Source organism: Microcaecilia unicolor, chromosome 2, assembly GCF_901765095.1.
Source record: "Microcaecilia unicolor chromosome 2, aMicUni1.1, whole genome shotgun sequence".
NCBI classification, from domain to species: Eukaryota; Metazoa; Chordata; class Amphibia; order Gymnophiona; family Siphonopidae; genus Microcaecilia; species Microcaecilia unicolor.
Window position 1 is genome coordinate 466,582,619 of NC_044032.1, and position 23,836 is coordinate 466,606,454.

At 44.7% G+C, this 23,836-nt stretch overlaps 1 protein-coding gene across 5 annotated transcripts in view; it reads right to left on the reverse strand.

The window, feature by feature from the left end:
- Positions 1-23,836, reverse strand: part of PTPRA (protein tyrosine phosphatase receptor type A) — a 373,699-nt gene that overhangs the window by 152,015 nt on the left and 197,848 nt on the right. For all 5 annotated transcript variants that reach the window (XM_030191011.1, XM_030191010.1, XM_030191012.1 and 2 more), the window contains one exon: positions 16,880-16,956. In XM_030191011.1, the coding sequence (XP_030046871.1) occupies positions 16,880-16,956 (77 nt within the window). The remainder of the gene's footprint in view (positions 1-16,879; positions 16,957-23,836) is intronic.

Here is a 23,836-nt window from a genome sequence, read left to right on the forward strand (position 1 = left end):
GGCAGTAATCAAAAAGTCTCAAACAAACTTAAACCCTTTATTTGAACTCTTACAAAAGGCAAATGTCAACTGGCAAATTATCAGTCTAAAGTATTCCTTATTGTTATTCCCAAAAAGGAACTCCCTTTTCCACTTCTTCCCCAAATTAAAATTTATAGGATACTTGGTGTTATATTTACAGCTTCTCCTGTCCATGCCTATCCTGTAGAGAGATATTATCCCCAAAGTCTGTACTCCTCTTCTTTACACTGATATACTTTTGTGGGCTCAGATCTCCCTCGATCTCCAGCAGTGACCCACCTTTGATCCATGGGACGAGTTCTCCCTGGCTCCGGTCCCCTGCTCCCAGGCTAGGCCTTCCTCTACCTACCCACAGCACACAGTCTCCCAGTTGCCGCTTACTGGAGCCGCAACCTGCCTCTTACAGCCAGTGGATTTCTCTATTTTTTAGGGCTCCCCTCTCTCTCCTCCTGATCAATGGCAGGATATGTACTGGCAACTCCAGACCTGCAGGCAACCAAAGACCCCACTAAAGGGCATAACTTTAGTTTTATATCCTCCCTCCTGTCACTCTTCAGTACCAGAGCACTATTTATGTGCATTCTGTTTCAAAACTATTCCCCATGGGCTGGGCTTCCTCTCACCCAGAGATATCCTACCACTCCAGCCCTCTGGCAGGGACCTCCCTTCCCCTACGGCTCTGGAAAAATCTCTCTCTACACACACACACACACACATATATATATATATATACATATACATATATACACACACACACACACACACACACACACACACGTAAGCCATCCTTCTGGCTTTGAGTCAGGTAATTTACAAATTTATAGAATCCTGAAAAAATCCAAACAGTTGGCAATCCTCACCTCCTGAATTCTAAGGCCATCTGCTGGGGGCCCCCTTAAACTTTTGGGCCTTAGGCATATGTCTAGTTTGCCTATTTCTTAATGTGGCTCTGCATGGATTACTGAACGTGTTGTGTTGTCTTAAAATCAAGAAACTAATGGTTGCAAACCTGTATTTTGGGGGGGGGGGGGGGGGGGGATGCTTCTTCAAGGTGCTATAATTTAGAATCAGTCAGTAACAACCTCTCCTGCTCTTACAAAGCAGCTAATTATTTTTGTTTGTTTCAGTTTGTTTTTCTAAGTACTGTTCTAAAATGCTGTGATATCCTCCAGCTATTTGAGCTCTTTGGGATACTTGGTTTACACAACACACTTCTTGGTGCAGAACCAGCTATGCATTCTGGCTGGGAGCACTCACGCTATGAGGCCATTACAGCCCATGACTTCCTGACTCTCCAATAGTATCTGCTACATCCTTTAAGGAGTCAGACTCATATGACTTTCTGGTTGTGCTCTTATTCCCACATCACCTCTCTTTTGTATCCAGTTAATTCTTATACTTTTAACAAAATAAATGAATACTTTAAAGAAATCAAGGGATGTGATGGCCTCATGGTGTGAGTGCTCCCAGCCAGAACACACAGCTGGTTCCGCAACAGGAAGTGTGCTGTGTAAACAAAGTATCCCAAAGAGCTCAACTGGAAGATACCAGAGCACCCTGCCCCACCCCATCCCCTCCACACCCAAGACTAAACTACGGGACATTTCATTTTTTGTAATGGATTCATATTTTAGAAAACTGACCAAGGATGCACAAAGAGAGTGGATGCCAGGACTTCTCGCACAAAAAAAAAAAGAGCATCAAGCAAAAAGCAGCAGCATCTCTATGAATTTGAAAGGGCCAAGGTGCTGTCGCTGTTCTTGGATTTACACTTCACACCTACAGACAGGTTTGCCAGATGTCAGTGAATGAAAATAATAAACAGAAATGATAAATCTGTAAAAATAAGTTCCCGTTAGTAAAACTGTCATATGTACTGAGTTCTGCATATGCAGTACCGTGGGCTTAGGATCTGCAAAGCTGCAGTACTCGTGAGTCAGGAGTCACATTACAGAGTATAAATGGATCAATCTGAGCACAGCACATTTGGCTGTGCAATGGTAAAATACTTCTCTATAAAGAGGTTAGGTCAGGAAAATCTGGCAGACTTTCATTAAAAAGGTTTTTTTTTTGGCAGTTGGCAAATTGGCCCAAGGGAGAGGCATTTGCCTGGGATCTACTTTTCTCTGGGCCTGGGTTGCTTAGATCCACAATGATAGGAGCTTCTGTGCTTAAGATTTTATCTATAAATCTAAAATTTAACATTTGGGTTGCCTTAAAAAAAAAAAAACTTCCAACAATTTGTCTTACTGCTTTAAGCAAGATCCTCATAAGAAGAATGCATACATCTCCTTTAACAGAGCAGTGTATGTTTATTATTTTAGATTATTATTTATATGGAAGCAAAAGAGCAAACAAATTAACTGTAGGCCACACCTTTTTACCAGACAAACTCAAAATGTTTGTTATTAAATTTTCCAGAGTTATTCATGACGTCTGTCAGAAATGTTCTGAATCCAATAAAAAGATGTGGTTTATAGCCTGCTAGTTGACTAGTTTTAAGCAAAGAGGGGTAATTACTGAAGTGTGTTAAGGAAATGATGCTAGGTTTCTGTCAGTTAACAAGTGTTAAATGGCAAAAGTGTGTGTTATTTGCCCTTAGCGCACCACTTTTTACTCCATGACCCTGTCTGAGATTTTGCTGCACTTTTGCGAGTCAAAGGAAGCAGCATGGTCAAGTAAAAAGGTTATGCTTGGTTTTATTTATCTCACAAGTGAAGAAAAGGAATGCTAATTACAAGCTGGATAATAAAATAGAATTGCACATGATCGAGAGAAATATGGTTTTATTTATTTATTTTATTAGGATTTATTTACCGCCTTTTTGAAGGAACTCACTCAAGGCAGTACACAGTAAGAATAGATCAAACATGAGCAATAGGCAATTACAGCAGTAAAAATATTCAAGTAACAATACAAAATATGGCATGGTATACTACTTGCAATGACAACACAATGAGGCATATTTTCAAAGCACTTAGCCTTCCAAAGTTCCATAGGTTCCTATGGAACTTTGGAAGGCTAAGTGCTTTGAAAATATGCCTCCATACATAATAGAACATTATAATTGGTAGTGAAAGGTAAGGCAAAGTTGTAACATATAGATGAGTAAGAAAGTAGGAAGAATTTGAAAGTAAGGTGACCGATTTGAAGAAAGTTGCATATGAGGTCAGAGAGATGGTTAAATATTATCTCAGTTAGGCTAGGAGTGGATAAACATTTCCCGCTGCAGTATGTGCAGCCCAAGTCAATCCTTTTGTGAGTGAGAGAGACTAACAAGTTAGTTACTTCTCCTTTGCTTGACCAGTAAAATTCTAGAGACCTTTTGCCAATATGGGCTGGACCAAAAATGTAAGGGCCTGAAGGGCACTGCTGCTCCTGCCTCTGGTTTGGGGATGCCTCTTCTCTCCATTCTCTTGCACAACTGAAACCTTAGCTGTCTGTGCACACCAGAGACTCCACAAATGTAGAGCTCCACAGCTCAAACCACTCAAGTTTCAACCATGCGGGCTGCAGGAGGAAGAAGGAGAGAAGAACACCAAAGCTGGAAGAGGGGGCAGCAACTGCATCAGATTGGAGATGCAGGGTCACAAGTTTCTTCAATGTTTGATACACCACCTATCGTGTTATACATCTAAGAGGTTTACAAAGGAAAGAGAGGGGGAAAAAAACCAGGACAATAAAACCTGCTAATCTAAGAAAAGAAAACATTTATTAGAAACTGAACAAAGAGATCAAGATTTGGGTGAGAGTGGAGACTAAGAAATTGGTAGGTGAGGGGATGAGCAAGGGAAGAATAAGACACAGGGACCAGGTGTTAGATAAGCTGAGAGGTAATATGAATGACTTGAAAGACTGGAGAGAGGATGAAAGGCAGTGAAAGAGGTGCAATAAGTAGCTGGGTAAGGGGTAAAAGACACTGAAGACCAGCAAAGGAAAGAGTGACAGAGAAGGAGCTGAGGCTAGTAAAAGCTTGCACCTTGCAAAGTTGTACTTTTACCCTGGTTGGTATTTTATAAGAGATCATTTAAGTGTGCACCTTTAAATGACTAAAATACCGACATATATGTGCATGGTTTGCACCTCTATATCTAGGTGTTATCTTATGAAATGACCTCCTGTATGCCAAATGCATCCATAAGTACATAAGTATTGCCATACTGGGAAAGACCAAAGGTCCATCAAGCCCAGCATCCTGTTTCCAACGGTGGCCAATCCAGGTCACAAATACCTGGCAAGATCCCAAAAAAGTACAAAACAAATTATATTGCTTATCCCAGAATTAGTGGATTTCCCCCCAAGTCCAATTTAATAATGTTCTATGGACTTTTCCTTTAGGAAGCCATCCAAACCTTTTTAAAACTCCGCTAAGCTAACCGCCTTTACCACATACTCTGGCAACGAATTACAGAGTTTAATTACACGTGGAGTGAAGAAAAAGGTTTCTCCAATTCGTTTTAAACTTACTACATTGTAGCTTAATCATATGTCCCCTAGTCCTAGTATTTTTTGGAAAGCGTAAACAGACGCTTCACATCTACCCATTCAACTCCATTCATTATTTTATAGACCTCTATCATATCTCCCCTCAGCTGCCTTTTCTCGAAGCTGAAGAGCCCCAGCCGCTTTAGACTTTCCTCATAGGGAAGTTGTCCCATCCCCTTTATCATTTTCGTCGCCCTTCTCTGCACCTTTTCTAATTCCACTATACCATTTTTGAGATGCGGTGACCAGAATTGAACACAATATTCGAGGTGTGGTCGCACCAAGGAGCGATAAAAAGGCATTATAACATCCTCATTTTTGTTTTCCATTCCTTTCCTAATAATATCTAATATTCTATTTGCTTTCTTAGCCACAGCAGCACACTGAGCAGAAGGTTTCAACATATCATCAACGACGACATCTAGATCCCTTTCTTGGTCTGTGACTCCTAACATGGAACTTTGCGTTATGTACCTATAATTTGGATTCCTCTTTCCCACATGCATTGCTCACATTAAACATCATCTGCCATTTAGACGCCCAGTCTCATAAGGTCCTCTTGTAATTTTAAATAATCCTCCCGCGAATTAACGACTTTGAATAACTTTGTGTCATCAACAAATTTAATTACCTCACTAGTTACTCCCATCTCTAGGTCATTTATAAATATGTCAGGAGGGTCCGAAACGGTAAATAGGGGATGGCGATTTCCAATTTATTTATCAGCCAACTCAGAATTTAAGGAATTCATACAAAGTAGATGGGTAGACTACTCTGATAACAATACAGACTACAAAGACCGCCCAATTGTGTTTTGGCCAGCCGCAAAGGCGGTGTTAAGGGGAGACATAATTGCTTTCACGGCTAAGAGGGAGAAAAGGCTGTCCTGGGCCATTATCAATTTGGAGCAGAAATTTCAAAAAGCAAAAAGGAGGTTTTTACACTCCCCTAATAAATTCCTTAAGGAACAAATGCAAACAGCACAAATAGCTTTAAATACGTTACTACATGAGAGAGCGACTAGGGCACTAATAGTTCAGAAATATAAGCTCCAACGATTTGGCAACAAATCAGGAACGCTAATGGCCAGATTAGTCAAACACCAGGGAGGTAGTAGGGTGATAACGGCAATAAAAGACCAAACAGGGAAGATCCAACATGAAAAAGAGAAGGTAGCCAGGGTTCTGGAGGAATTCTTTGGCTCCTTATATGAGGCAAGGAAGATATCGAGCCAGGCAGGAATACAAGAATATCTGGAAAAGTCAGGCATGACCCAATTCCCTAGTGAGGCCGTAGAGTCTATAAACAGCCCCATAACAGGAAAGGAGCTACAAGAAATTATTAGTTCGTTGCCTGGCCACTCTGCCCCAGGCCCAGATGGCTATTCAAGTGAATTTTATAAAATCTTGGGACCCATGGTAATACCCACCCTCTTGGACTACTTTGAGGAAGTGGTGGATAGAGGAAGCTTTCCCCCATTCACAAATGAAGCTTTGATCTCTTTGATCCTAAAACCTGGGAAAGCAGAAATGCAAGCAGAATCGTATCGGCCGATATCGCTGATTAATGTTGAAGTAAAAATCCTGGCCAAATTGATTTCGAATAGATTGCACCAACACCTCCCGAGCTTGATAGCACCGGAACAGGTTGGGTTTGTTAGGAACCGCCAATCAGTAGTGAACGTGAGGCGAGTACTACTAGCAATGGGACACTGCCAACAAGGAAAGATAAAATCAGCGCTGATAAGCCTAGATGCTGAGAAAGCGTTTGATAGCATTGATTGGGGATACCTATTCGAAGTGATACGCTACACGGGCCTGGGGGGATGGGCACTTCAGGCGATTATGGCGCTCTACTCCAACCCTAGAGCCACTGTACTAGTGAATGGAGAGCGGACCAGTCAATTTCCCATAAAGAGAGGGACCAGACAGGGATGTCCCCTATCCCCAGCATTGTTCCTTCTGGCAATAGAACCCCTCTTAAGGACAATAGCCAAGACAGACACAATAGCGGGAGTGGAGATAGGAGGAGGAAAACTCAAAGCAATGGCATTTGCAGATGACTTGTTGATAGTGACAGAGCAACCTAACACATCAATCAAATCTCTAATTCGAGAAATTACTCAGTTTGGAGCACTTTCGGGATTTAAGATAAACATGCAAAAATCCAATGTTATGCAATTATACCCTATGGGGAAGGTAGAAGGGAGAAAGAGAGATAGTGTAATTAATTTACAGAGAGTTGAGGAGGTGAAGTACCTAGGAGTGCAAATCCCACAAGATTTAACAAAACTATATGAGCGTAATATTATCCCATTGTTAAAGGAGACCATAACAAAACTGAAGCAATGGCAGGGGCTCCCGCTCTCGCTGCTGGGGCGCATAGCAATGTGTAACATGATGATAGCACCTTGTTGGCTGTATAGATTCCAGATGTTGCCCCTATATCTCAACAAAGCAGATGAACTGAAGTTGAACGCTGCACTCCAAAAATTCATATGGAACGGGAAACGGTCAAGAATGGCACTGGGCATGGTGTGCGCTCCGACAGAATATGGCGGCTTGGGTCTAATGAACGTAAGAACACTGTCAATAGCATGTGCCATGAGACATTTAAATGACTGGTTCCGAGGCACGGCAGACTTTTCTGCAACTCAAATCGAGATGACCCTCTTTAAAAACTATCATTTCAGCAGCTATCTACATGGGTTGAGATGCACGCCGGTACCAGCGCTGATGACATCTCATATTCTGCCCACCCTGCAGAGAGCGTGGGCATGGATCTGCAGACTGCATCATTTCTCCCACAGAGTCACTCCCTTATTGCCAGTGGGCGGAAACCCGGCGTTCCCTCCGGGTGATCTACACGAAACATTTAGAAAATGGAAAGCCAAAGGAGTAATATATTTGTTGAATATAATCACTGAAGATGGGAGATTAAAATCTTTTAATGACTTAAAAGAAGCACAACTTTTTGGACCTAAAGATCAATTTTACTACTGGCAATTGGGGCACTACGTGCGGAGCTTGCCATGGGAGGCATTGACAGAGGATGCCCAGGAGGAATTGACCTCAGCTCTGTCTTTGAACTCACAACAGAAGGTGCCCCAATCATTCCACCATAGACATATCAAAGACACCAAGCTGGAAATGGACTATGTTAAACAAGCCGAGGTCTGGAGTGGAGACTTACCAATGCCAATCCCAGCAACGGTGTTCAAGTCTCATATACTGACGATCCGAAGAACAACTCCTTGGTCAGCATACTGGGAGCTACAATATAAGTTTGCGGCACGACTCCATATTCCCCCTCGCAGAGCGTTCCACATGGGCTTGTCCCCGGATGGGGCGTGTCCAAAATGTGGGGGGGAAGGAGCAACATTGGGACACATGTTTTGGAGTTGCCCGAAAGTTCACAAGTTCTGGATGACTATCGTAGAACACACTCGGAGAACCTGGGACGCAACATGGAGAGGTACGCCTTTGATGCTGTTTGGAAAGCTGGAGCTGGGTACATCTAGGCCCAGAGGATACACGGATTTTGCAAAACGAGCAGTGATGGTAGCAAAAAAGACCATACTCATAGACTGGTTGGAAGCAAAAGGACCGCGGATCCAACTGTGGCGGACCCAGATGATTTTCCTTCTAAGAATGGAGAGATTATACCACAAAGACAGACCAAGCCAAGAATTTGAACAATTTCTGACAAGATGGACCCCATTTTTGAGAACTCTAACCCCGGCTGCACAAAGCCAACTGTTGAATATGTAACTAATCCATAATTAATAGCCAACTCTGTATATATAAGATAAATTAACAGGGGGAAAAAAGGAAAGGGAAGAGGGGAGGGTGGGGAGGAGGAGAGGGGGGGACGGAATAAAAATGGAAATGATGATAGAATCCATGTGGAAATGTATATGATCTGATTGTCATCAATAAAAATGATTTAAACATAAATATGTCAAAAAGCAGCGGTCCGAGCACAGACCCCTGGGGAACCCCACTAACTACCCTTCACCATTGAGAATACTGACTATTTAACCCTACTCTCTTGTTTTCCATCTTTTAACCAGTTTTTAATCCACAATAGGCCACTACCTCCTATACCATGACTCTCCAATTTCCTCTAGAGTCTTTCATGAGGTACTTTGTCAAACGTCTTCTGAAAATTCAGATACACAATATCAACCGGCTCCCCTTTATCCACATGTCTGTTCACCCCTTCAAAGAAATGTATCAGATTGGTGAGGCAAGAGTTCCCTTCACTAAATCCATGTTGACTTTGTCTCATTAATCCATGCTTTATATGCTCTGTAATTTTGTTCTTAATAATAGTCTCTATCATTTTGCCCGGCACCGACATCAGACTCACCGGTCTATAATTTGCCGGATCTCCTCTGGAACCTTTTTAAAAAATTGACGTTACATTGGCCACCCTTCCGGTACCACGCTCGATTTTAAGGATAAATTACATATGACTAACAATAGCTCCGCAAGCTCATTTTTCAGTTCTATCAGTACTCTGGGATGAATACCATCCGGTCCAGATTTGCTACTCTTCAGTTTGTAGAATTGCCCCATTACATCCTCCAGGTTTACAGAGAATTCATTAAGTTTCTCCGACTCGTCAGGTTCGAATATCATTTCTGGCACCGGTATCCCACTCAAATCTTTCCCGGTGAAGACCGAAGCAAAGAATTCATTTAATCTCTCCGCTACAGCTTTGTCTTCCCTGATCGCCCCTTTTACTCCTCGGTCATCTAGCGGTCCAACCAATTCTTTTGCCGGCTTCCTGCTTTTAATATACCTAAAAAAAATTTTACTATGTGTTTTGGCCTCCAACGCAATCTTTTTTTTGAAGTCCTTCTTAGACTTCCTTATCAGCGCTTTGCATTTGACTTGACATTCCTTATGCTGTTTCATACTATTTTCAGTCGGTTCCTTCTTCCAGAAGGATTTTCTTTTAGCTCTAATAGCTTCCTTCACCTCACTTTTTAACCACGCCGGCTGTCGTTTGGTCTTCTGTCCTCCTTTTTTAATAAGTGGAATATATTTGGCCTGGGCTTCCAGGATGGTGTTTTTGAACAGCATCCATGCCTGATGTAAATTTTTGACCCTCGCAGTCGCTCCTCTAAGTGTTTTTTCACCGTTCTTCTCATTTTATCATAGTCTCCTTTTTTAAAGTTAAACGCTAACATATTTGATTTCTTATATATACTTACTTCAAGGCTAATATCAAATCTGATCATATTATGATCACTGTTATCAAGCGGCCCCAGCACCATTACCTCCCACACCAGATCATGCGCTCCACTAAGGACTAGGTCTACTCTCATCGGCTCCTGTACCAGCTGCTCCATAAAGCTGTCCTTGATTTCATCAAGGAATTTTACCTACCTAGCGTGGCCCAATGTTACATTTACCCAGTCAATATTGGGGTAATTGAATCACCCATTATTATTGTGTTGCCCAGTTTGTTTTCGTCCCTAATTTCCTTTAACATTTCTGCATCCGTCTGTTCATCCTGGCCAGGCACACGGTAGTACACACCTATCATTATCCTTTTCCCCTTTACACACGGAATTTCAATCCACAGTGATTCCAAGAAGTATTTTGTTTCCTGCAGAATTTTCAATCTATTTGATTTAAGGCTCTCCTTAATATACAATGCTACCCCTCCACCAATTCGATCCACCCTATCATTACGATATAATTTGTACCCCGGTATGACACCGTCCCACTGGTTTATCCTCTTTCCACCAGGTCTCAGAGATGCCTATTATACCTAATTTTTCATTTAGTCCAATATATTGTAACTCTCCCATCTTATTTCTTAGACTTCTGGCATCTGCATATAGACATTTCAAACTATGTTTGTTGTTTCTATTTACATCATGCTTAGTACTTGACAGTATTAATTTGCAATCTTTCGTTTGATTTTTATTTTTATTTAAGGACACCTGATCTACTACGGTCTCTTTTGCAACCTCACTATCAGGATACCCTATCTTCCCTGTTTTGGTGATATCTTTGAAAGATACCTTATCCCAAACCATGCGCTTTTGAACGACTGTCGGCATTCCCCCCATTTCTAGTTTAAAAGCTGCTCTATCTCCTTTTTAAATGCCGATGCCAGCAGCCTGGTCCCACCCTGGTTAAGGTGGAGCCCATCCTTTCGGAATAGGCTCCCCCTTCCCCAGAATGTTGCCCAGTTCCTAACAAATCTAAAACCTTCATCCCTGCACCATCATCTCATCCATGCATTGAGACTCCGGAGCTCTGCCTCTCTCTTGGGCCCTGTGCGTGGAACGGGTTGAATTTCAGAAAATGCTACCCTAGAGGATCTGGATTTGAGCTTTCTACCTAAGAGCCTAAATTTGGCTTCCAGAACCTCTCTTCCACATTTTCCTATGTCATTGGTACCCACATGTACCAAGACAGCCGGCTCCTCCCCAACACTATCTAAAATCCTAACTAGGTGACGCGTGAGGTCCGCCACCTTCGCACCAGGCGATCCTCAAGCCCACCAGCCACCCAGCTATCTATATGCCTAATGATCGAATCACCAACTACAACAGCTGTCCTAACCTTTCCCTCCCAGGCAGCACTTGGAGACATATCCTTGGTGCGAAATGATAGTACATCCCCTGGTGGGCAGGTCCTGGCTAATATTTCCTACTTCACCAGGGTGATGCTCTCCTTCTAGGAAACCTCCCTCCTCCAAGGTAGCACAGGGGCTACCAGACTGGAGGTGAGACTTCTCTACAACATCCCTGTAGGTCTCCTTTATCTACCTGTCTGTCTCCCTCAGCTCCACCAAGTCTGCTACTCTAGCCTCAAGAAAACGGACATGTTCTCTGAGCACTAGGAGCTCTATGAATCGGGCACACACATATGACATCTCACCAACTGGGAGATAATCATACATGTGACACTCAATGCAAAAGACTGGATAGCACCCCTCTTGCTGCTGGACTGCTGATTTTGACTTTTTCAATAATTTAAAACTTGCTACAGTATTAAGGATATTAGCCTAATATAAAAGTGTCTTTTAGTTTCTATAGTATATCGTATGATTTATTTAGTGTTTCCTTCTTAGATGGTAATGAAATGTATTTAAAACTCTGTAAGAGCACTCCTTGCTTGTTACCCTAATTACAATAACTGACTATAAATGAAGAGTTGTCCTAGGGGTCGGTGGGAAGACTAAACTAGATCCTGCAGTGCCTGCTAGATTCTATCTTTTAATGCTGTGGTACAAAGTTTTTAAAACTAAGTGGAGAAGACTATTGTGATTAGTTGATAAAATTTGCTTTTTATATTTTTATTTTGTCTATCACTAACCTACAATTCCTCCTTTAAACCCCAATCTTTAAGGTCCCAAAGTACAAAGCAAAATAGTGTTCACTTACCAGAGAAATGTCTTCTTCTCGCGGAACTTCTCAGAAAGAAAGTTCAGTGGGACCTTTCCTCTTTATATAGTTTTGAATCTAAGGGCCCTTTTTTAAACAGGCTCTTTGAAGCTGACTCAGCAACCTATGCAAGTATTCTACTTCCCCACACCTTAATTAACACTTAATTGAGGTCACTGGATGTGCTACCTCTCCAGCAGCCAAGGAACATTAAATAACTGCCTTTTAGAACAAGGGTTTTTGGCTGTTTAGTTTCTACCTCTAGAAAAGGTTTCAGTTTAAAACTATGGGAAAAATATCTATTTCTAGAGAAAGTTTCAGTTTAAAACTATGGGAAAAGGGTTTGTACGCTATCCAGCTCATTTTCGAAAGTGATCGCCACCCATCTTCCGACACAAATCGGGAGATGGGCGGCGATCTCTTGAATCCGCCCAAATCAGCACAATCGAAAGCCGATTTTGGGCGGTTTCAACTGCGTTCCGTTGCGGGCCCGGCGAAAGTTGAAAGGGGGCGTGTCATCATGGTAGCGAAGGCGGGATGGGGGCGTGTGCGTTGAGATGGCCGGCTTCGCCCGATAATGGAAAAAAGAAAGCCGGCCGTCAGGAGAATTTGGTCTGATTTATTTGGACCCTTTTTATTTTAGGTCCAAGTTCCAAAAAAGTGCCCCAACTGACCAGATGACCACCGGAGGAAAGCGGGGATGACCTCCCCTTACTCCCCCAGTGGTCACTACCCCCTTCCCCCCACACACACAAAAAAAAAAATCAGACATTTTTTGTCAGCCTGTATGCTAGCTTCAAATGTCATACCCAGCTCCCTGACAGCAATATGCAGGTCCCTGGAGCAGTTTGTAGTGGGTGCAGTGCACATGAGACAGGTGGACCCAGGCCCATCCCCCCCCCCCACCTGTTACACTTGTGCTGGTAAATGGGAGCCCCCCAAAACCCACTGTACCCACATGTAGGTGCCCCCCTTCATCCCTTAGGGCTATGGTAATAGTGTAGAGTTGTGGGCAGTGGGTTTTGGGGGGATTTGGGGGGAGGGGCTCAGCACACAAGGGAAGGGTGCTATGTACCTGGAAGCTAATTGTGTTTTTTTTTAATTAATTTTTTTAAGTGCCCTCTAAGGTGCCCGGTTGGTGTCCTGGCATGTCAGGGGGGGCCAGTGCACTAGAAATGCTGGCTCCTCCCATGCCCAAATGCCTTACATTTCGCTGGATTTGAGATGGCCGGCTCCGGTTTCCATTATGGCTGAAAATCGGAGTCGGCCATCTCATCTAACCCCGGCGAGCGATTTGGTTGGCGCCAAGCGTATTTCGAAAAAACGCTTGGCTCCACCCCTTCGCGGAGAGTAGCTCTGCCCTCACTATTTAATATCTTTCTTTTAAATAGTAGCAATAAACAATATTAAGTGCATTTTTATAATATACCACAGCATTCCACAAAACAAAAGGAGCAAGTTCCCACAAACCATCTTTCTCTTTTGATCTAGGCACAGAAAAAAAAAAGATTTCAAACGTTCACAGGTTTCAGCCTATTTAATGTGGGATATAACTGCCATAAATAAGTAAATAAATAAATAAACAAACAAACAAACAAACATGTAGATAGAAACTCTGAATGTAGAGCACCTGATTCTCATAACATGATGTCTATTTTAGTGGCCTTTTACCAGGAGAAAAAAAAAATCTCTGCATGAACACAACACATGCTAGGATGTCCCTATAACCAACTCCTCCAAATGACACGCTGATTACGATTTATAACAAATTACTACTCTACCTATGAAAAGTTATTCTGTTATTATACTTCCTTTGTGTACATCCATAGGCTGCACAAGCTGGCATGTTTGAAAATATAAGTGAGATTAAATAAAAATGCTACCAACGATAAAGAACAACAATGTGTTTGCAGTAGCTCATATGTTTGTTTGTTTGTTTGCTTTGTTTTGAGTGTACGTAGAACGACGGCTGTGTGGGGAAGCGGAAACATAGACTAACATACATGGCTTCAACCTTTTGATGTCATGCCATCTCCTGTTCACAATCAAACCTCCTTGCTGCACACCACACAGCTCCATTGAGTTTAGGCCTAGAAGTGCCATTCCACCCTGTTTAGCTAATATGTGGGTCTTCCATACCTATATCTACATCTGTTCTCTCAGTAAAGAGAGTCTGTTTCTTGTTTTTTCAGTTTCCCATACCAAAGTACTGTGCAACTCCTCTTTCTCTGCTATAAAAATGAGAGTTTAAAAAAATAAATCTGTCAATCTGTCAAATATATTTTATCAACAACACCTCTTCTAGTAATTACTACTGCAGTCCACACTTTATCAAAAAATGGAGGAAAAAGCTCACAGCCGTCAATTTCAAGGAGCACTTACTGCCATAATAAGCAAGAAACCTCCATCAACTATCAAACTTTCATAGTGTTTAGATATAGAAACTTATCTTATGAGGATGCCGAGCATCTCTCAACTCTCCATGGCTGACTGAGGCCACAGTTTATAAAAGGGCAAAATTTAATCATCGGGAACATTTATTCGTGCCGCGAGTTAAAGAAGCAGATGATGATAATGTGTTGACATGTGTACTGGGGTTTACAGCCACTACCTCAAGAGTGGCTATGGCCATCAGGAAACACTGGCATATAATACAAACATTACCGGTGTTTGAAGCTAGACTGAGGTTTGCCTATAGTAGAGGCAATAATTTCAAGGAAATTTTATCTCCAGTGGTTTTGAGTATTGCCCCGGATGAGAGCTGATGATACTGGACACGGGAGATGTGGAGGATGTCAGATGTGTGGTATCATGATGGTCACGAAAGAGTCTGAGGATCCCCAATCAGGGAGGAGGTTTACTTTGCGTTCAAGAACGTCATACACTTCACACTATGTAGTTCATTGCATCCAATGTCCATGTGAGAAGTTATATATTGGACAGACTTCGAGAAAGTGAGTGGTGTGTCTTACAGGACCTAAAAGCAATACTAGTATTAAGAAAACCTCAGCTCCCATTGCACATCATTGTGAACAACAACATGTATTTGAATCATTACGCTGTGTGATTTTACAACAGCTGCCATCCAATGAACGAGGAGGAGATAGGAGACGTTTGCTCTTGCAATCAGAGCAAAAATGGATTTTCCGATTGCAAACAATATACCCGAGGGGGTTGAACTCCAGAGTGGAATGGTGTCATTTCTATTGATACGCTGAAAACTGACAGCAAAGTTTGATGTCTGATGCCTTTGGATGATTGGCTGGCAGTAGAAGTCGGTATCTGACGCCGCAATTTACTAGGAGGGCACCATGTTTGTGAGCTTCCAATGAGGAGATACACCAGATAACTGTAGCAGTGAAGTGAGGCGTAGTTAGATACTGTGGTCATTGTTTGTATTTATCCTATTCTTGCTTTTTGAGATGCTTAAAATCTGTTTTCCTCTGACCACGGACCCTGAAGAAGTTGATGAAACTTTGGCTTGAATCGGCCGTGGAGAGTTGGGAGACATTCGACATTCTCATAAGATAAGTTTCTATATCTAAACACTATGAAAGTTTGATAGTTAATAGAGGTTTTTTTTGCCAATGATGACAGCAAGTGCTCCTTGAAATTGACAGCTGTGAGCCTTTAAGTAACGGAATCTGTTGAGGCTTTTTTCTCCATTTTTTGATAAAGTGTGGACTGCAGTAATATCTACTAGAAGAGGAGGTGTTGTTGATATATATGAATAGTTTTCCTCTTGAGCTCTTATTATAAGCTCTAAAATATATTTTATCACCATTTTTTTTCTAATGTTCCTACTCTAGGACCAGAAGGTAAAGTGTCATAGGAAACAAGAGACAAAAACAGGTCTTCTTCTCTAAAAGGGCTACATTTTCTCCAATTTTTGTATTCTGCGTTCTTTCTGTTGAAAAGCTGCTTCCATCCAGCTGTCTGAACTCGGCCTTCACTCCATGCTGATAACTCATGCAAGACTGGGCATCTCTTCCACCACCCCTGTTTAACTTCAACAAGGGAGATATTTGCACGTTCTAAATATCCCCCAGAATACTGGGATTGTGTTTTGTCTTATCAGAATATTTTGCTAACGAGAACATTTTTTCAAAGCCTCAAACACAGTCCCTGTAGAATCAATTCCTATGTATGTAAGTGTACTATTATAAAGTCCCCAGAGTTCTCTTCTAAAGTGTACAGGCTAAGTGTTACTCAGTGAAAGGGAACCTTGCTCACTGGAAAACATGAATTCCTCAGATGACTGGACTAAAACTTCAACTGAATCCCACCCACTGACATCAGCTTCAACTACATTCCACTCAGGGGCTAGTTTAAACGCTAGAAGTGCAAAAAAAAAAAAAAAAAATCAAACCACTCAAACTGGGAAGTATCACAATTTTGAGTATCGAAACACTACCATCCTTCCCTCCTCCCAAACACACACACACAAAATCCTCAGGGTAAAGAAAGACTCCTTTACCGCTGTCCATCAATTTTTCAAAACAGTTGCTCTACGCAAGGTCCTGTTAAAACAGAGTCTACAAATGATATCCTCACATCAACAGCTACAACAGCCAGTGAACTGCAAAGCAAAAGCAATTCTTGATTCATGCTGAAAAAAAATGCTATTAAAACAGAGGTACTGCACGAATACATAACATATAGTCCTCGTTTAAATTCCTCAAACCAATCTGACATTCTGAGGGGAGGCATTCTGTGTGTGTCTGTGGAGGGGGGGGGGAGAGAGTTTCAAGCAAAGTTTCTATTTCAAATTTAATCCTGAAATTCCATTGTACAGGCCTCAGGCTTCGCAACGCACCGCAGACAAACAACAGCTGCCTTTGCTAGGGTCCTCCGAGGATGCTGATATATTGTGCTTATATTATAAATGGGATTTTATTTGAAGTAATCCAGTTCAGATTACCCTGCAAGTGCCACAGTACTAAAGTAAATTTTGTAACTTACATTAATAAAGGAGGCATTGATATAATCAGAGTCTGGAACTCCTTCAATAGGTGACAAGTGAAGTCTAGAATGGTCATCTGTAGATTAAAAAAAAAATACAGACATTATATCAACCACAAAACCTTTTGGTTTCAAACTTTCACATATAAAACACCTTCAGCACTTAACAATGCATTTCTGATTATTTTCTTATCGTTGTTTCACCACTGTATGTCCCCTCCAGCCAGCAGAGAGAGGTACTTCATGCCATATCTGTCTCCTTCTGCGCTGACTTCAAACTGAAGTTTATAGGCACAAGGCACCTCAGTCTCATAGGATTGCTGAAGTAAAGCTAGTCAGGGCCAGCTTAATCTATGCACCAGGTGCCAGAGAGAAAGGGTGCGAAATGCTTGAGCCTGTGATGTCACTGGCCCTATAGGTTAAGCTGGCCCAAGCTTACCTGATGGCATTGCATATGCACGGAAAAAGAAGAACCGGCAACCCCTTTCTCTTTCTGTCTCAAGCCACTTTAACCCGCCTACCTTTAAAGGCAGTTTTCTCCTCCCAAACACAGGCAATGTTTCACCTAACACTACCGGCATCGGCGCCCCAGCATCTTCCTTCTCCTGCGTCCCAGCCTCTCCTTTTATATAACTTCCTGTTTTCACAGGGGCGCGGCAAAAGGAAGACGCAGGGGCTGATTGCTACTTCGCCAAATGAGATAAGTGAAATGCTGACAGTATTCAGGAGGGAGAAACTGCCTTTAAAAGTAGGCCGGGGGGAGTGCCACTGGAAGGGCACCAAATCAAAAGTTGGCTCAGGGCACCACAGTCCCATGAGCCAACCCGGAAAACAGTGTCTTAATGCTGCAATTTAGACAAAGGTCCCATGGAGTGGATTTGATATACTTCTATTTTAAAAGGTTGAGTTTATATATTTTTTAATATGTTAAAAACAGCTTTCAAATAAACGTTTCTTTTTAAAATTCTTTTTATTTTGCTTTGGTTGATAATTCTCCCCCCAACCCGCCCCCTCCATTTATAACAGATTCCATTCTCTTTCCAATTGTTTCCTATGTATTTTGGTTTGTTTGTATTTAAAACCTGCACAGCATCTGACATGCAAGATATAACTGTCAAGCAGAAAGAGAAAATGGAAAAGAGAAGCATGTGCTATTGAATGGCTAAAAAAAAATCCCTTACTTTACTGAAAAATTGCTACTTTGCCAAATGAGTCCCAGTAAAGACCCTGTATACAGTATGCACTAGAAGCAAACAGAGAAAAACTACAAGTCCTCCACTTGCACTACTTAACATTTTTTCACTGTGGCAACTGTGGTAGCATAGTCATAGTCAACCTTTCCTGTGTGTTACAACCCAGCACTATGGACCCCTCAACTACTGCTGCACTTTCAGATAGAACAGCACTTATGACGCACATATTCTGGCTCTGCAGAGCAATTTGAAAAAAATGCACTGACCACTAATTTTATACCTGTATTCATTTGAAAATAAAACCTCAAACTCTATTTAGAAAACATTTAGGGCCCTGTTTACTAAGCCATGCTGTAAGGAGTGCTAGAATGTTTAGCGCATGCTAAAAATTAGCACATACTAATGCTTGAAACACCCACAGGACTATATGGATGTCTCTAGTATTAGCACACGCTAAAAACGATAGCGCATCTTAGTAAATAGGGCTCATATTTATGCTGTGCTATGCTCTTATATTGCCTTTCTATAACACAGTCCTATCCAAGGTGTTTCACAAAGCATAAGAGTAATTCAATAAATCACAATACTTCACAAAAATACAACTTCAAAGCACAATTCAAACACAGAAATTAATAGAATTCATAAAAATATTAAAAAAAAAAAATTCCTTTCTAAACAAAACACAGCCAGCTGCAAACTATGCCAAAACATTTCACAAGACCCCACAGTCATTCACAAAGGAAATATATTCAACATAAGGTAAAATTATGTATAATCATACCTGATAATTTTCTTTCCATTAATCATAGCTGATCAATCCATAGACTGGTGGGTTGTGTCCATCTACCAGCAGGTGGAGATAGAGAGCAAACTTTTGCCTCCCTATATGTGGTCATGTGCTGCCGGAAACTCCTCAGTATGTCGATATCAAAGCTCCATCCGCAGGACTCAGCACTTAGAGAATTACACCCACGAAGGGACACTCTGCCCAGCTCACCACCGCCGAAACGGGGGAGGGGAATTAACCCAGCTCATCCCCACACAAGTGGGGGAGGGGAATCCGTCCAGCTCATCCCCACGGAGCGGGGGAGGGACACCACACCCGCCGATGCGGGGGGATCTGGCTTATCCTGCAACCGCAACCGCGGGAGGAGCTGACTGACCCTAACACCGCCGAAGCGGGAGGGGTACAAAGCTGCCCTACAGCCGCACGAAGCGGGAGGGAGTGCCGGCAGAATTTATGTCTCAATCCAGCCCCGTAAAACGGAGGGGAGAGGAATGCAGCAGCTCACTGTAACACAAACTCGTCTCAACTCTTGAAGAATCCAAGTGAAAGAACTTGAACACGAAGTCTTTCTGAAATAACTGAAGACTAAACTTGAACCTGAAATGCAACCAGAATAAAAACAGAACAGATATCTGGGAGGGGCTATGGATTGATCAGCTATGATTAATGGAAAGAAAATTATCAGGTATGATTATACATAATTTTACCTTCCATATCATCAAGCTGATCAATCCATAGACTGGTGGGATGTACCGAAGCAGTACTCACCCAGGGCGGGACATTGAAATCCCTGACCTCAACACTGAAGCTCCAAACCGGGCCTCCGCCCGTGCAGCCACAGTCAAACGGTAATGCTTGGAGAATGTATGAGCCGAAGCCCAAGTTGCCGCCTTGCATATCTCTTCCAAGGAGACGGATCCGGCCTCTGCCATCGAGGCCGCCTGAGCTCTCGTGGAGGGAGCCTTCAGCTGGATAGGCGGCACCTTCCCCGCGGCCACATAAGCCGCTGCAATGGCTTCCTTGACCCATCTTGCCACTGTAGGCTTAGCAGCCTGCAGACCCTTACGAGGACCTGCAAACAGGACAAACAGATGATCCGATTTCCGGAAATCATTGGTCACTTCCAAGTATCTGAAGATGACTCGTCTCACATCCAGATATTTAAGAGCAGAGTACTCCTCTGGGTAGTCCTCCCTACGAAAGGAAGGGAGACAGAGCTGCTGATTCACATGGAAGCGAGAAACAATCTTGGGCAGGAAGGAAGGCACTGTGCGAATAGTCACTCCTGCCTCAGTGAACTGCAGAAAAGGCTCTCGACATGAGAGCGCCTGGAGCTCGGAAACTCTTCTGGCTGAAGTGATAGCCACCAAAAAGACTGCTTTCAACGTCAGGTCTTTCAGAGATGCCCTCGACAAGGGTTCAAAAGGCGGCTTCTGCAATGCTCTTAGCACCAGGTTGAGATTCCACGCAGGCACCACTGAGTGCAGAGGAGGGCGCAGGTGATTAACTCCCTTGAGAAAGCGCACCACATCTGGCTGCGAAGCCAGGGAAGCACCCTTCAGGCGGCCCCTGAAGCAAGCCAGAGCCGCTACCTGGACTTTAAGGGAACTGAGCGACAGGCCTTTCTCCAGACCTTCTTGCAGGAACGCCAACACTGAAGAAATTGGAGCAGTGAAGGGAGAAAGTGAGCCTGCTTCACACCATGCTGCAAAGATACGCCAAACCCTGGCGTAAGCAGTAGAAGTAGAGCGCTTCCTCGCTCTCAGCATAGTGGCGATGACCTTGTCTGAGAAACCCTTCTTCCTCAGACGCTGCCGCTCAATAGCCAGGCCGTAAGACCAAAGGGAGAGGGATCCTCCATCACCACGGGACCCTGATGTAACAGGCCCTGCTCCACTGACAGCCGCAGAGGATCGTCGACTGAGAGCCTGATCAAGTCCGCATACCAGGGACGTCTGGGCCAATCCGGACCCACCAGGATTACCCTGCCGGGATGCTTTGCCACCCGGTCTAGCACCCTGCCCAACATGGGCCAGGGCGGGAACACATAGAGGAGCTCTTGTGTCGGCCACTGTTGGAGAAGAGCATCTACTCCCAGGGATCGAGGGTCCTGCCCTCTGCTGAAAAAGCGCGGCACTTGGCAATTGGCCGATGACGCCATCAGATCTAGGCTCGGCTGGCCCCAGCGCTTCGTGATGTCCAAGAACGCCTGAGCAGATAGTTGCCACTCTCCGGGCTCCAAGGTATGGCGACTGAGAAAGTCCGCCTTGACATTCATGACTCCGGCAATGTGGGCCGCTGAAAGCTGCTCCAGGTTCGCTTCCGCCCACTGGCAAAGACTCATAGCCTCCTTGGCTAGAGGGGCGCTCTTGGTACCTCCCTGGCGGTTGATATAGGCCACAGCCGTGGCATTGTCCGACAGGACCCGTACAGGCTACAACACCAGTACCGGGATGAACTCCAATAACACCAACCGAATGGCTCTGAGTTCCAGGAGGTTGATAGACCACTTGCCTCTGCAGGAGACTAGAGCCCCTGCGCTGTCCTTCCCAAACAGTGGGCTCCCCAGCCCATCCAAGAGGCGTCTGTCGTGACGACAATCCACTCCGGGGTCACCAGAGGCAATCCTGCAGACAACTTGTCTGTCTGCGTCCACCAGCTCAGCGCCTTGCGCACTGCTGGGTCCACGGGAAGGCGCACAGCATAATCCTCCGACATCGGAGTCCAGCGCAGCAGCAGAGATAGCTGTAGTGGTCTCATATGAGCCCTGGCCCAGGGCACCACTTCCATCGTGGCCGTCATAGAGCCCAACAGCTGCACGTAGTCCCAAGCCCGAATAGGAGAGGCTACTAGGAACTAGTCCACCTGAGCCTGAAGCTTGACAATCCGATTGTCTGGCAGGAACACTCTGCCCACTTGGGTGTCGAATCGAACTCCCAGATACTCCAGGGACTGAGTCGGGCGCAGCTGGCTCTTCTTCCAGTTGATGATCCATCCCAGGGAGCTCACAAGAGCAACTACCCGGTCCATAGCTTTGCCGCACTCTGCATAAGAGGGGGCTCGGATCAACCAGTCGTCCAGATAAGGATGGACTTGTACTCCTTCCTTTAGCAGGAAGGCCGCTATGACCCCCATTACTTTGGAAAAGGTCCGCGGAGCAGTAGCCAACCCGAAAGGGAGGGCTCTGAACTGGAAGTGTCGTCTCAGGACTGTAAAACGCAGAAAGCGTTGGAGAGGAGGCCAGATGGGAATATGCAGGTACGCTTCCTTGATGTCCAAGGAAGCCAAGAACTCTCCTGCCTTCACTGCCGCTATAACAGAGCGGAGAGTCTCCATGCGAAAGTGCCTCACTTTCCAGGCCCGATTGACCCCTTTGAGGTCGAGGATAGGCCGGACAGAACCTCCTTTCTTTGGAACCACAAAGTAAATGGAGTAACGTCCCTTGCCAATCTGATTTTTTGGCACCGGAACGACCGCACCCAGGCGGATCAGGTTGTCCAAGGTCTGCTGCACTGCCACAGCTTGACCGGAGACTTGCAGGGAGAGAGTACAAACCCGTCTCTTAAGGGTTGGCAGAACTCTAGCTTGTAGCCGTCTCTGATGACTTCCAGCACCCACGCGTCTGAAGTTATAGTGGTCCACTCGCCCAGAAACGAGGACAGCCGTCCTCCAATCTGCACGGGGGCGTGGACCAAGGCCCCGTCATTGGGTACGAGACCCTGGGGGAGGACCGGAGGGAGCACCTCCGGGACGGCGGTCTCTGCGAAAGGAATGCTGCTTGGGGGAGAAATTCCTCTTGAAGGAAGAGGGGGCAGAGGAACCCGACTTGCCCGGGCGGTACCGACGGGCTTCCAGCAACCGTCCTCTGGAGGTACCGGGACGAGTACTAGCCCGAGCCCTGACCTCTGGTAATTTCTTGCCCTTAGACGTGCCGAGATCGGTCACGATTTTGTCCAGCTCGACCCCAAAGAGCAGCTTGCCTTTAAAAGGCAATCTAGCCAGGCGGGATTTAGAGGCGTGGTCAGCAGACCAATGTTTCAGCCAAAGCCACCGCCGCGCAGAGGACTGTCTGAGCCATGCCTTTAGCTGAGGCTCTCAAGACATCATACAGCAAGTCTGCCAAATAGGCTAAGCCCGATTCCAGGGCCGGCCAATCAGCCCTCAAGGAAAGATCCGAGGGGGAAGCCCGCTGCACCATAGTCAGGCACGCCCTGGCCACATAGGAGCCGCAAACTGAGGCCTGCAAACTTAAAGCAGCTGCCTCAAAGGACGACCTTAAGGCCGCCTCCAATCTTCTGTCTTGGGCGTCCTTTAGGGCCGTGCCACCTTCCACCGGCAACGCCGTTTTCTTAGTCACCGCAGTGATTAAAGAATCCACGGTAGGCCACAGATAGGCCTCACGTTCACTCACAGCCAAAGGATAGAGGCGGGACATAGCCCTAGCCACTTTAAGGCTCGTTTCCGGGACATCCCATTGAGCCGCAATTAAGGTGTGCATGGCATCATGCACGTGGAAGGATCTAGGCGGGCGCTTCGTCCCCAGCATAATGGCAGAGCCAACAGGGGCTGAGGGAGAGACGTCCTCCGGAGAGGAAATCTTCAAAGTGTCCATGGCCTGTAAAAACAGGTTGGGCAAATCCTCTGGGCTAAAAAGCCGCGCTGCAGAGGGGTCATCCGCTCCATCCGAGCGGGGATCTATCTCCTCCAAGGAATCCGCAAAGGACCGTTGGGAGACCTCAGACACGCTGCCCTCATCTACATCGGAGGAGACAAAGTCCTCCAAGGCCTGGAAATCAACCCGAGGGCGTTTACCTCTGGGAACCTCAACCTCTTTATCAGAAGAGGGAGCAGGGGCAGCGTTTTGCATGAGGAAAGCCTGATGCAGCAGCAAAACAAACTCGGGGGAGAAACCCCCCAGACTGTGCACTTCCGCAGCCTGGGCAACAGCCCTAGACGCACTCTCAACCGGCGCTCGCA